Below are 14,065 nucleotides of genomic sequence, written 5' to 3'. Positions count from 1 at the left end.
AGGCCCGCTCTGGGACCAGCGCTCGGACCTTCCCCCCGTGTCCCCATCCGTCTGTTTCATCCCTGTCCCCAACGCCATCACCATCCTATCCCCATCCCCATTCCCATCCCCATCCCCATCCCATCCCAGTCCTGTCCCTGTCCCCATCCCAGTCCCGTCTCTGTCCCCATCCCATGTCATTCCATCCCACATGCATCTCCATCCGGATCCCTATCTCCATCCCTGTCGCCATGCTATGCCTCTGGGACTGAGCATCCCAGGGGCAGGAGGGCAGCAACGCCACCAGACCCCATCCCTGGGTGTCCTCCACTGTCCCCGCGTGCATGGGGAGAGCAGGAGGCTTTGGAGGGGTACTCAGTCCCACCCCTCTCTCCTAGAGGGGCTCTGGCCTTTGCAATCCCACTCCCCAATTTTCAGCCCGGATGAATTTCAAAGCACCCCATCCCCCCAGCCCCCTGCAGGGACCAAGGAAAAGGCTTTTGCCCCTTTCAGCGGCACCAGAGGGGGATGCGGGGAGGGGGGATGCGGGAGGATTTGGGGAGGATTTGGCGGGATTTGGGACATTTTCAAGACAAACACTTTCACCAAAGAGGATTTAGAAATCTAATTGTGTCCAATGAAGGGCTTTGGGCCCCCCAGGAGGCCGGGGGGGCGGGGGAAGAACGAACTCTGGCTGCGTCCTGTGGGATCGGTTCGAACCTGTCCTGCCCCATGTCCTGCCCTTTATCCAACTCCGCACCCTGTCCCACCTTCTACCCTATATTCTGTCCCATCTCCTGTCCTAACCTGTGTCCTTCCCCATTTTCTGCTGTGCATCCTGCCCCATGTCTTGCCCTGTGTTTTATCCCATATCCTGTCTTGTGTCCTGCCCCACATCTTGCCCCATGTCCTGCCGTGTCTCTTGGCCCGTGCCCTGCCATCTGTCCTGCCCTATGGCCTGCCCCATGCCCATCCCGCATTCTGCCCCACGTCTCAAGCCACAAAGGGTCCTGCTCTCTCCTGGACTCCGTTCCCTGGGAACAGCCCCCCCCGCCCCTGGCTGGTCATCTCTGTCTCCGCTCCCCCGCCCGAGCCCCCGGTGGGTGCTGGTGGTGCCTCCCCCCCCGCGCCCACCCCAGCTGCGCGGCCGAGCGGACAGGTTGCTAAACAAGTTAATTCGATCAGGGCGTGGGGCTGGCGCGGAGCGAGGCCCCACTGTCGGGCTGCTGGAGCTGTGAAAAGTTAATTCAATTAAGTTTTCCCTCTAAACTAATTAGGCAGCAATCTGCCACGCAAGGAGCTGCTGGTGCTACCCAGAGCCGGGGGGAGCCGGGAGGGCGAGGAGGAGGAGAGAGATGCAGGGGGGAGAGCAGAGGGAGGGGAACGCGGAGGGGAGTGGGACGAGGGGTACGGCCAGGGAACTGTCCTGCATCCCCGCGGCTCCCGTGGGATGTGGGTGGGGGGGGGACCTGCCGGTGTGTGGGTTTTTTTGGGGAAGGGGGTGAAGGCTGACGCCCCCTGCCCCCAAAATGGGACAGCGGGGAGGGCTGGGCACAGTGGGGGAGATGGGGACAGGGACCCCTGTCACTCCATCCCTCTGTGTGCTGGGGGCTGCCTGTGGGCTTGGAGCTATGTCCATGTGCCTGGGTGGGTTGGGGTCACTCCAGAGCTGGTGGGGGGAGATGATAGGACCCTCTCCAATGGGATGCCCTCTGATAGGACTGCTCCAAAGGGACCGTTCTGATGGGACCCCTGTCTGATGGGAGACTCCTTCCAATGGGACTCCTCGAGTGGGACCCTTCTGATGGGTGGACCCCCTCTGATGGAACCCCTCCAATGGATCCCATGCCGATGGCACCCTCTCTGATGTACCCTCTGCAGTATCCCCTCTGGTCACACTCCAGATTCCCCCAGCTCTAGCCCCAGCTTGGTTGGAATGACAGCACCCACCTCATCATCCCTCCATCTCCCACACTCTCCAGCCTTCATCGCCCCATGGAGTCCCCCAGGTTATGTGTCAGGGGGTCCTGGTGGGTCCCCCAGCCCCACAGCTGCTCCCAATGGTGCCGGAGGCCTCTGTCCACTGCCACACTGTTCCTGGGGACAAAGATGGGGTGCTCCAGGGTGTCCTGAGCCCCCACTGGCGGCACCCTCTGCACCCTCCTGACTGGATCAGGAGCCAGCATGGGGTTCTGATGCTGGGAATTGAATGTGTCTGGCACAGCCCAGTGGTCCTTCCTCCAGATCCCGTTCTCCCAGGCACTCTTCCTGGCAGTGGAAGCCCATTTACCTGTGTTGGCACCAAGAAAGCGACCTCTAAGGGTTGAGGAGGGCCCATGTGGTCCTGGCTCTTGCGTGCGGAGCTACGATCCATGGGGCTGGCACAGCTTGGCACAGTGTGACATGGCATGGTAGAGCGTGGCACAGTGTGGAATGGAATGCCATGGCATGGAACAGGATGATGTGACTTGGCATGAGTGTGACCTGGCACAGCATGACGTGGCACAGTGTGATGGCACAGCACGGTGTGACGTGACCCAGCACGGCATGGCACGGCAGGGCACACCTGTAGCCCCCTGCACACCTGAGCACACAGTGAGGGCACGCCCCAGCAAACAGCTGTGCTCAGAGCTGCACACCCACGTGCACCTGTGTGCACCTGTGGAAGTGAATCTGACCTTGGGAGGCTCCAGCGGAGCCTGGTGACACTCCCAAACCCTCCAGGGATGGGATCCTGCTCCAGGCCCCAGCATTAAGCCAGAAAAAAGCTACTGGGATAGGAAGGGGGTTCAAGGCATCCCTCACCACACTTCCTTGTATCCCTGGAAGACAAGAACCAGCACCAGAACCAAATGCCAATGAGGACATCGGGGTAGGAGGGAACAGTGGGATGAGGATCCTGGCTGCATCCCAAGGGACAGTGATTCAGAGCTAATTAATCCTGAGGGGGCTTGATTTCCATATGTATTTCATGTTCTCCTCTTTGAAACCCATGGCTGGGGTGGCCCCATTAGTGACCATGTCTCCTATTCCACCATGAGCAGCTCCCTGAAGGAGCCCCCATGGGGGGGCCACAGCCTCCATGTCCCCATGGAGACAACTTGGACAGCTCAGTTCCACCTGAGATATTAAATATTTCCTGGAAGGTGGTCATGAGAAAAAGGTTCAGTGAGGGGTTTGCACCAGGATGTTGCCTGGCTGGGCTGGGGAGATGTGACAGTGGGTCCCAGCTCCCAGTGGTGTTCCCCACTCTTGGTGACATTCCTGGCTCCTGGTGACGAGCAGGAGACCTGGGAGTGCCCTAAGATGAGGATGGTGGTCCCAACGGCCGCTCCTTCTGGGGACACAAAGGGTTGGATGCGCAAAGCATGTTTATTGCCATAAAGAAACAGGGACAATACAGAGCAAGTGCGTGCCTGGTGGCTTTTATACTCACACTCAGTTCCCATCCCCCACCTTGCCAGCCCAGCTATCCCAGCAAGCCCCCTCCCATGGGAATGACAGATTCATCCCAGCTCCTGCATGGTCCACAATTTGCTTCCCCCCTCCTTAAAAAACTCCAACACCCTGTGAAACCCCAGGACCTCCACTGACCCATCCCTGAATGGCACCAGGGCACCTTGTCACCCGCAGCTGCACCCCCAGAGCCCTTCATGCCCACCCCGGGGCAGCTCCTGCCCATATCTGTGTCCGTGCCTGTGCCTGTGTCCATGCCCAGAGGTGGCAGGATTGCAGCTCTGCCCTCTCTGACACTGCTCACTCCAGCTCTTGGGGTATTTCATTGCCACTGTGAGCGCCCAGTGCCACCTACAAGAAGTAAGTGATGTTTTCGGGGTTCAGCGGTGCCTGGATCTCCAGTTTTCGGGCCTTGCTGTCCTTCTCTACAATCTCCAGCCGCAGGGTCGGCACCTTGGATTTTCCTGTGCTGGAGGAAGACCCCTCTGTGGTTTTCAGCAGCTGCTTGTCCGAATCCTCCACGGTGATCCTGAGGGTGCAGCCCCGTGGCAGCAGGTCCTGTTCATAGGCAGCTGCCAGCTGGTTCACCACACGCCGCTCCACCTGAGGGACAGACCAGATCCTGACAGGAAAACCCTGTGGAAAACCTCCCATGCAGATGGCCAGCTCCTTCCCACCCTCAGGTAGTGCAGAATCATGCAACCTTCTCTTCATCCCACTTATGCCCTGTCTCTGGAGTGTGGGTGTGACACTTCCTCCCCCAGACCACTGACATCTCTCCAGAGACGAGGAGGGTCAGACCCACAGTCATGAAATCCCAGAAGGGTTTGGGTTGAAAAGGACTTTTTAAAGTTTGTTAACATTTCATACCCCCTGCCATGGGCAGAGACACCTTCCACTAGACCTGTTTGCTCCAAGCCCTGTCCAGCCTGGCCTTGAACACTTCCAGGGATGGCACAGCCACAGCTTCTCTGGGAAATCTGTGTCAGAGCCTCACCACCCTCACAGACAACAATTTCTTCCCAATATCCCACCTAACCCTGCCCTCTTGCAGTTTGAAGCCATCCCCCCTTAACCTATTACTCCAGGCCCTTGTCCAAAGTCCCTCTCCAGCTCTCTTGGAGCCCTTTTAGGCACTGGAAGCTCTAAAGTCTCCCTGGAGCCTTCTCTTGTCCAGTTTTAACACCCCCCAGCTCTCCAAGCCTGTCTCCAGAGCAGAGGGGCTAGAGCCCCCAGAGCATCTCCATGACATCCTCTGAATTTGCTCCAGTGACTCCATCTCTCTTTTGATGCCTTTCCAGTCCTGGCTCTCCGTGGGCAGTGGGGCTGGAGGTGACAACATGAACTTCACCCCAACTTCCCTCTTGCCTTCACCTCGTGTTTGATGGAGCGGGCACCATAGTGAAGGTTGTAGCCATCAGCCAGCACGTCCATGACCTCCCTGTCCCACAGCAGTGTGATGTTGTGCCTTGCCTTGGCCTGCCGGGGGGAGGGAAGGAAGAGGAGGAAGAATTATGGATGCCCCGCAGCAAGCCTGGCACCCTTCTCCTTGAGCAGCGAGGATGCTGCACTGCAGTGCTGAGAAGGGCTGAGCTCCACCAGGCCAGTTCCACCACAACAAAAGGACCCCAAAATCCCATCTAGCCCCCAGAGAGCTCAGACATGCAAAGACCAATTAGACAAATGACATCTCTGAAGGTGGCCTGGAGCTCCAGTCCAAGAGGAACCATCTCTGCTGCTCCCAGAGGTCCTGATTCTCCCCAGCACCCCAAGTCCAACAGCTTGTATGATGATAGTAAAGATACACATCATTGTGTCTACCCAAGGATAGATGCTGCGCCAGGGATTTCTTACAGAGTTATTCTGAGAAGTCCCCTCTAAAGCCCTTGATGTTTTTTTACCTTTTTGGCCCAAAAATTGAGCTCCTTGTTGACCAGCTGGATGAGCTCTGAGTGGCAAAAAGGGAGAAAATAGACAATTTCATTGATCCTGCCCAGGAATTCGTCCCGTCTGAAGTGAGCCTGCAGGGACAAGGGAGGAGGTCAGCAGGGAAAGGGATGGTGACCCCGATGGGAACAGCAGTGAGAGTGGCATTGCAGAAGGAGCTCCCCAAGGATTGTCCCACCTCCCACAGCTCCCAGCAGCCATCCAACCCCATGCCATGGAGCTGGACAGCACCCAGAGGTGCTTCAGAAACATCTTAAAGAAACTGAAGGTCACAGCAATGTCACTGCAGTCAGGTTTTCCTGACCTTGTGAGAGCAGAGAGCCCCCAAATTGCACTGCAGCGCTTCCTGTCCTGTGTCCCCTTCCCACCATGCATCGTGGCTCCACTCCAAGAGTAAAGAAGCTGTGCTTTATTTCTGCTGGGCTCTGACCTTGCTGAAAGGTCCCTCCAACATTTTTAGTGGGGTTACATCCCTTCTCTCATAGCTGGGAGAGAAACACAGGGAAGGAGTCTGGAACCAAAGCTCAGGACACCTAAAACATCAGCCATGAAAACACTGTCCATACCTTCAAGATAGGGCGAATAACCTTTTCCTTGAACTGCTTGGAAATGGTGATCTTGTCAGCCATCTGGACGTCCTCTGGAAGAGAGGTGGATGGCAGGTGTCAGTAGGGACAGTGGGACAATGGCTTCACAAGCTAGAGCTGAGGGCAAGGAAGGGTCTGGGGGGTACTGCAGGACAGACCTGGGACCTCCACATGTGTCAGCAGTTTGCTTTGGCAGTGTGGTGTCCCTGCACTTGGCATTGTGGACAGCAGTTCTGGGTGTCCTGTGGTGCTCCAGGGGAACATCCTATGCTGATGTGGCTCCCTTGAATGGCCAAAGAGCCCTGGCTCTGCCTCTGCTCCCTGCTCTGTGCCCACAGGAGCTGCTCCCAGAGGTTTTGGGCAGCTGAGGTGCCAAGTTGGGCTCCACAGCTGCCAGTGACCTGACACACAGAGCACACTGGCCCTCTGGGGCTGTGAGCACTGGAAGAGTCTATGGTCTCTCCCGCAAACACCACTCTCATGTTCAGGGTGCCTGCGGCACTGCTCTGGCTGCAGTCTATTTCCCTCTGCTGACTGCAGATGGAGCCAGGGTCTGGCTGCTCTTGAATCCTGGCTCCCAGCCCCTCTGGATGCTTGGCTGCAGCATCACCCATCTTCCTCCCAGTGCCACATTCCTCTTTGTCTTCATCATCCCAGTTCTTCCCACAGCTTCACCCATTCTGCACCCATTCGCCTCCATGTGCTGTTTGACACCAGGGTGCTCACAGCAAGATAGATTCCTGTGCTCTGGATTGGATCCCAGCATGCAGGGCAAGGGAGGGGACACAGACCCATGTTGGGTGCTGGGAGCCTATCCCAGCTATGCAGCCCAGATGAAGATTGCTGCCCCTCACCAGCAGTGGCAGAAGGGGTTCTCAGGCTCCACTGCATAGGTGGTTTAGGTTGGAAAAGCCCTCTGAGACCATCAAGTCCAAGCATTTCCCCAGCACTGCCAAGCCCACCACTAAACCATGTCCCCACATTCCACATCCACACATCTTTTAAATCCCTCCAGGGATGGGAACTCCACCACTGCCCAGGGAAGCCTGTGCCAAGGCTGAACAAACCTATTGGGGAATAAAGTTTCCCAATATCCAACCTAAACCTCTCCTGGCATAAACTGAGACTGTTTCCTCTTGTCCTGTCACTTTTTACCTGGGAGAAGAGACTGATGCCCACCTGGCTACATCCTCTGTTCAGGCAGTTGTAGGCAGTGAGGAGGTTCCCCCTAATGCCCGAAGTGGTGCAGGGTGCTCTGGAATCACCTGATCCAGTTCCAACCCCTCTCTCACGGGCAGGGATGCCAGTAGGTCTGTCCCAGTGTTTTGGCAGAGGAGAGCTGGAAAGGCAGAGGAGCCAGCACTGCTACCAGCATTCCCACTTCCCACATGTAATACCTGCTGCTGCCACTGGTGGATGCAGAGCCCACTGGGGAATTTTCCCTTTTTTTTCCCATTTATCTGCCTGCCAGGCGCTTTAGTGACCTCCTGCCGTGGCATCTCCACACTGAGAGTCAGGAAATGGGCAGGAGCTCCTCTAAACGCAGTTGAGGGCAGCTGCTGTGCCCAAATGCCCTCCCCCGCTCCTCTCCTGCTGCAGCTGTACTGTCCCAGAAATTAAAATTCAATGCTCTCCTCATTGAGCAGGGAAACGTTTGGCATTTTCAAATGTTATTCTGGAAAGTTCAGTTGACGATGTGTTTTGTCCTTTACCCAGCCTGATAGAAGTTTAAAGATTCTGAATTAAGTCAGCGTCGACGGCCACTTCTCCAAAGTAAAAGGAAGAGACAGGGAGAAAGAAGCAGGAAAACAGATTTGATGCCAAAATCCAATGTTTTTTCCTACTCCTATGGAGCTGATGAAGGAATATGGTGTATCTGAGATGGCACAGGCTGCTGGATACCTTGAGAAAGATGTGATGTCCAGACAATTAAGACCATAAAAAGATCTTAAAAACCCCAAAGTAAGTTTTTTAAGATTGATGAGAAAAGAAGGGATGCAGTCACTGCCCATGGCTGCCTGGTTATCCAGGCACAGCAGCACCTGATGGAAACAGGCTTTCCCTCTGCTCCATGTGACAAACACTGTCTAAAAGGGACAGTCCCTGGTGCTAGCATCACTTTTCATCTGTCCATCCTCAGAGTTACCAGCAAAGGCACTGGAGGTTGCACATCAAGTTGTTAATTTCCAATATCAGAGACTGCCCTTGCTCTCCTCATTCCCCTTTTATTACCAAATTCACATTTTGGGAAATTTTTCTCCAGCAGCCTGGTATGTGAGGCCAGGGCTCCCATTCCATGGGGAAGTAAAATTCATTAAGCTCAGTCCTTTTGGGAAGGACTGAGCGGAAACAAAACTTTTCCTCTTTGAGCACCTGAACCAGCCACAGTCTTTTGCAGAAAGCATTTAGAAGGGTCCCTAAAGAAAAGGGGGATTTGATAAAGAGAATCATGGAATCCCAGAAGAGTTTGGGTTGAAAGGGACCATAAAGACTATCCAGTTTCAATCCACCTCCTCTGAAATCCTCATTATTTGACACTGCATCCTTCAGAGGGAGATTGTGTCTTTGAGGCTCTGTCCAACCTCTCAGCCTTTCTCATCTTGTACTCACTTCTTGTTTCATGCCAGGTTGGATGGGGCTTGGAGCAACCTGGTCTAGTGGAAGGTGTCCTGGCCTGTGGCAGGGGGTTGGAACTGGGTGGGCTTTTAGGTCCCTTCCAACCCAAAGCCTTCTTGGATTTCATGACTTCCTGGCAGAGGAGCATTCCCAAGTCATGTGGACCAGTTTAGGACCAGTGGAGAGGGGACTGAAGGGTCTGGGTGTGCCCCCTGCCGAGGGATGGCTGAGCTGGTATCAAACAAAGTTGTGTTAGGAAGGAGGGAGATTCTTTAGGGATTTGAAGATTGAAACTCCAGTACCTAAGTTTTCTGCGATCCTTTTCTTGCTCATCTCCATGGCTTCTTGCCGGAGCTGCAGTGCATGCTGTGCAATCTCCTCACTGGCCACATTGGAAGTCATGATGAAGATGGCATCCTTGCAGTCAATGGTCTTCCCCTTCCCATCTGTCAGCCTGCCCTGCAACAACAGCAAGATGACACCAGCCGTGTCAGCAAGTGCTGGAGGACATGGCCAAAACACCAGGAAAAAGAACATGGGTCCCGTTTTTCCCCAGAGTGGATTTAATTTTGAAGGGATGCCCAAGGATTGAGGTGGAAGGAAGCAAGGATGAGGTTGGAGAAGTCCTTGTCTCTCCCAGGAATGGCAGGAACTTGTCCTGCATATGGTCCCAGTGTGCCCTATCCAGGACAGAACTGATGGAAGCGCTGGGAGATGCCTTGCCAGGAGGAGGGTTGGGCCAGTCCATGTCCTCATTCAGCCTGGAGAAAAGGCAGTTCAGGGAAGACCTTCTCGCTCTCTACAGCTCCCTGACAGGAGGTTGGATCTGGTACGGGAGTCTTGGTCTCCTCCCAGGGGAGGAGGGACAGGACAAGAATAAACGGGCTCAAGTTGCACCAGGGAAGGTATACGTTGGAGATCAGGAAACAATTCTTCCCTGAAAGTGTTGTCCAGCCTTGGCACAGTCTACCCAGGGCAGTGTTGGAGTCCCCATCCCTGCAGGGACTTAAAAGCTGTGTGAATGTGGCATTTAGGTTTAGTGGTGGGCTTGGCAGTGCTGGGGGAATGCTTGGACTTGATGGTCTCAGAGGGCTTTTCCAACCTCAGTGATTCCATGACTGTGTGGCTGCCCATATGTAACTCCCCAGCCTTTGACCCTCTGCCTGCCTCCCTGTGGTGGTTTTAGGTCTGGCACAAGCCCCAGGTTCAGCTCAGGACTGATGCTAATGCTAATCCTAGGCTTGACCCTAACCCTGCCTGTGGCTGTGGTTTGGGCTGGGCAGAGCCCACAAATAACCGTGTTATGGCTGTAACAGAGTGACCTGAGCAGCAGAGCTCCTCATCCCTGTGGGATCACCTGGCAAACCAGGGCTGCCCAGCACCACCACTGCTGCAGTGGCATCAACCCTCAGCCCCCCAAACCAACCCAGGAACCTTTCCAAAGTACCAGTGCTCTTGATTAATAATATAAAAAAGAGAGGGAAATAAGGAAAAAAGCAGCATCTCCCCAGGCTGTTTCTTTCCTCAATCCATCTCCAACAGCAGAGATCCAGCACAATGACACAAATCCTTGTTGGGTGCTTGAGATTAACATTTGGGTTATTGCCCTGTCAAGTGCCTGGTACAGGAATTGATTTCACATTGAACTGCTACTGTGATGATCTATGCAAGAAAAATGGTGTTATTAATCCTTAAAAGAAAAACAAAAAAAACCCCTCCAAAACCTTCCAGCGTGTTGCCCTGGAGTTTGGTGGCCTCTGAGGACAGACTGGGACCTTCAAAATCAACCAGAGAGCTAAAGAGTGACTTTGGACAAAGGCCTGGAGAGACAGGATGAGGGGGAATGGCTTCCCACTGCCAGAGGGCTGGGTTAGATGGGATATTAAGAAGAAATTCTTCCCTCTGAGGGTGGTGAGGCCCTGGCACAGGTTACCCAGAGAAGCTGTGGCTGCCCCATGCCTGGAGGTGTTCAAGGCCAGGTTGGATGGGGCTTGGAGCAACCTGGTCTAGTGCAAGGTGCCCCTGCCCATGGCAGGAGAGGTGGACTAGATGAGCTTTTAAGGTCCCTCCCAACCCAAATCACCTGACTCCTCCACCTGTCATCCCTCTCACTCCTCACTGTCACCTTCTGCATGTCCCTTGTGTCGACTCTAACCCAAAATGTGGATTTACCTCATCAAACAGCTGCAGCATGATGGTGAGCACATCAGGGTGGGCTTTGTCCACCTCGTCAAAGAGTACCACGGCATTTGGGCACTGCCTCAGCTTTTTGGTGAGCTGTCCACCCTCTTCATGGCCCACATAGCCGGGTGGCGAGCCAATGAATTTTGCCACCTGGGAGGAAGGAACAGGAAAGGTGAAGGCTGGTCCCTGGACAGTGCAAATGAAGCCCTTCTGGTAGCTTGTCAGGCCACTGCTGCTCTTTGCTGCTGACAAAACAGGTTCTACATTCTTTGTGACACCTATTGCACCCCAGGTATCCCAAAATCAGCTTAATAAGCAACAATTAAGCAAAATAAAGATTGAGCAATTCCCTGCCCAGATCTCGAACCAGCAGAGCATGGACAGGCGGGAAGGCACCAGCCCTGCTTTGCTATGCAGGGTCTGAGCAACCTGTCCCAGATGTCCAAGATTTGTTTTCATCCCTTTTAGCCTTTTTAAGAGCAAGGATTCAAAGGATTATGAGTGGCAGGTGGTTCTGGTGCAGAATCAAAGCCACAAGTAGCCTTTGTGGGAAGAGGCCACAAGTAAAATACTTTTCCTATGTCATCACTGCTTGACACAGTGTTTTTTTAAAATGAAGTTTAGAAATTTAGAAGGTTATATAGAATAATATTTCTGACAACAGGAATGTTTTGGCAAAATGACAATTTCTGACATATAGCTTGGTGCATCTTACATCTACCTTACATCTATCTTACATGTCTGAGCGTCATCTGAAGCCACAGTCTGTTATCACAGAATCATGGAATGGTTTGAGTTGCAAGGGACCACGTAGTGCCAGCCCTACTGCCATACACAGGGACACCTTTCACTGCACCAGGTTGCTCCAAGCCCCATATAGTCTGGCCTTGAACACTTCCAAGGATGGGGCAGCCACAGCTTCTCTGGGCAGCCTGTGCCAGTGTTTTACCACTGTCATTGCTAGGACCTTGATGCTTTTTGGGGAGACAGAGCCCTCCAAAGGGATTTAGGACCCCCTCAGCTCCAGGGGTGACCCTGGTGAGATACTCCATCCCTCCTGTAGCACCAGAATTGGGCAGGAGTTGTGATGGCAGGGGTGGACTTGGCACTACTGTCCTGTCTTCTGCTGGATTCTCCCCCTTTCCTCCATGGAAGGTAGGCTGAGGCAATGATCCCACACTGGACTTAGCAATGTTTTGGGGATAAGGGGCTTGGGGTAAGCTGTGCCTGCCTGGGCATTGGTTGGTGCTGAACAGCATGTGGCTGCAGGTTCTCATGCACAAGAAGATCCTCTGGATTCCACCATCTCTTCTCAGGTGCTCTCTCCCCAAGGGCAGACCCCACCCCAAGGGAACCCACAGCACTGGACACATATTGTTAAACTTTTCCTTGTTCCTTGGTCTCTCTTCCTAATTTGCCTCAATGTCTTGGTTCCAGCCAGGACAGGGTTAATTTTTGCAGTAGCCAGGAGGGGCAAGGAGTCTCTTCTGGGGAGAACGGGTTCCTTTTGGTCAAATAAGAGTGGTAGAAGGACATGGTTCTGAGCTGGAGGGTGTGGCTGGGTTGGGTCAGTGGGCATTTTGCATGTGAATTGCTCTCTCTCTTTTACATACTTGTGTAATTAATATTGTTGCTTGTTTGTTTTCTTATCTCATTTCTGTTTCCAGTAACTTGCTCTTATCTCAACCCATGGTCTTTACCTTTTGAGCTTCCAGTTCCCCTCTCCAGCCCGATGCCATGGGGAGGGACAAGGGGACGTGGGGCGTGAGTGAGTGACTCGTGGTTTGGAATGGGAGCACTAAACTGGGGAGTACCATGCCTAAACCAGGACACTCAATTAAAGTTGCTTTCTGGCAACTTACTTGCAATTTAATTCACAACTTGGAACAACTCCTGCTGTTCTGCTGTGCTCCCACCTTGACACGCCAAAATGCCCATTTTTTCTGGATTAAATTTGAAGCTGCTCCCTTTCAGAGCCCATTTACTGACCTCATGCCTCTCCTGGAACTCCGACATGTCCAGTCTGATGAAACCCTGCAAGAGACTTAAGATGAGATTTGATCAATCTGCTCACTGCCAGAGCTGGAGCGGTACTGACAGAGGTGAAATTTTCTAATTAAAACTGAAAATTTTTGTGGTTCAGCTTTTTAGAAATCAATCACAAGAATGCAACACCCCTCCACAAAAATCCAACAAAAGTCATAAAGCTGAGGTGAACTGGGCTTGTAGGTGAACCGGGCTGAAGTGAACTGAACCTGTAACAGAGAATAGTGTTAGTGAATTTATAGCTTCCACCCAAGTTTCCATTTTGCATATGAAAAGCTGATGATTGACTGCAGGTACTGAATGTCCTGATCACGGAGCTGTAATCCACATCCTGGAGGTGAAAGGAAAATAAGGGAAGGAGAGGGAAGGGGAGGGAAGAGGAATATTTCAGTTGGAAAGGACCTACAGTGATCATCCAGCTGACGCAGAAAAAGCCAAGCCTTAACTTCCCAGCATCATCCTGGACATGGTCAGCTGGACATAACCACTGTCCATGGTAGAGAAGGAGACATACGTCCGGGAATACATCTCATCTGGACATGTGTACGTGGCACACACATGGACACCATTACATGGGATCTCAGAATTAGAGAACAGAATTTTCTGTTTGGGTTGGAAAAGCCCTCTGAGACAACAGAGCCAAACTGTTCCCCCAGCACTGCCAATCCCACCACTAACCCATGTCCCCAAGCGTCACATCCACACAGCTGTTAAACCTCTTCAGGGATGGGGACTCCGCCACTGCTCTGGGCAGCCTTTTCCAGAGCTGAACAGACAGGATTTTCCCTAATATCCAACGTAAACCTCCCTAGCTCCAGCTTGAGGCAGTTTCCTCTAGTCCTGTCATTTGTTACCTGGGAAAATTATGGAATCAGAGAATGGTTTGGGTTGGAAGGGACCTTTAGGACTATCCCGTTCCACCCCCCTGCCATGGGCAGGGACACGTTCCACTAGACCAAGTGGCTCCAAGCCCCATTCAACCTGGTTTTGAACACTTTCAGGGATGTGACAGCTACAGGTTCTCTGGGAAAAATATTCCCATGCAATAATTTCCCTGAAAATTATTAAAATGTCTACCCAGGGCAGAGCAAGATGGAAAAAACTGACTCCATCTTTCAGATGAAAAAGGGACAGTTCCAGGTTTTCCTTTCTTAATCCATCAGTTCCTGTGAATTGCTGCCCCTCATCAGAGCCTGTGGGGTGTATGACCCCCTCTCATCCCTCACTGGGGCACCAATGGCTGAGCTGGT

The 14,065-nt window shown here is 53.2% G+C and overlaps 2 protein-coding genes across 2 annotated transcripts in view; both read right to left on the bottom strand.

Annotated features, from left to right (window-relative positions):
• Positions 1-826, bottom strand: part of PHOX2A (paired like homeobox 2a) — a 6,461-nt gene extending 5,635 nt beyond the window's left edge. Inside the window, exon 1 of the mRNA XM_017731638.1 lies at positions 787-826. Coding sequence (XP_017587127.1) covers positions 787-826 — 40 coding nt within the window. The remainder of the gene's footprint in view (positions 1-786) is intronic.
• A 2,506-nt stretch (positions 827-3,332) lies between these two features.
• CLPB (ClpB homolog, mitochondrial AAA ATPase chaperonin) overlaps positions 3,333-14,065 on the bottom strand; it is an 81,310-nt gene continuing 70,577 nt past the window's right edge. Inside the window, 7 exon segments of the mRNA XM_008631675.2 lie at positions 3,333-4,038; positions 4,810-4,914; positions 5,337-5,456; positions 5,949-6,022; positions 8,888-9,044; positions 10,758-10,919; positions 12,759-12,803. Of these exon segments, the coding sequence (XP_008629897.2) occupies positions 3,787-4,038; positions 4,810-4,914; positions 5,337-5,456; positions 5,949-6,022; positions 8,888-9,044; positions 10,758-10,919; positions 12,759-12,803 (915 nt within the window). The 3' untranslated portion in view covers positions 3,333-3,786.

This window comes from Corvus brachyrhynchos, unplaced genomic scaffold, assembly GCF_000691975.1.
Source record: "Corvus brachyrhynchos isolate BGI_N302 unplaced genomic scaffold, ASM69197v1 scaffold3, whole genome shotgun sequence".
NCBI lineage: Eukaryota > Metazoa > Chordata > Aves > Passeriformes > Corvidae > Corvus > Corvus brachyrhynchos.
The sequence above is the reverse complement of the archived record's forward strand: the minus strand, read 5'-3'. Positions and strand labels throughout refer to the sequence as shown.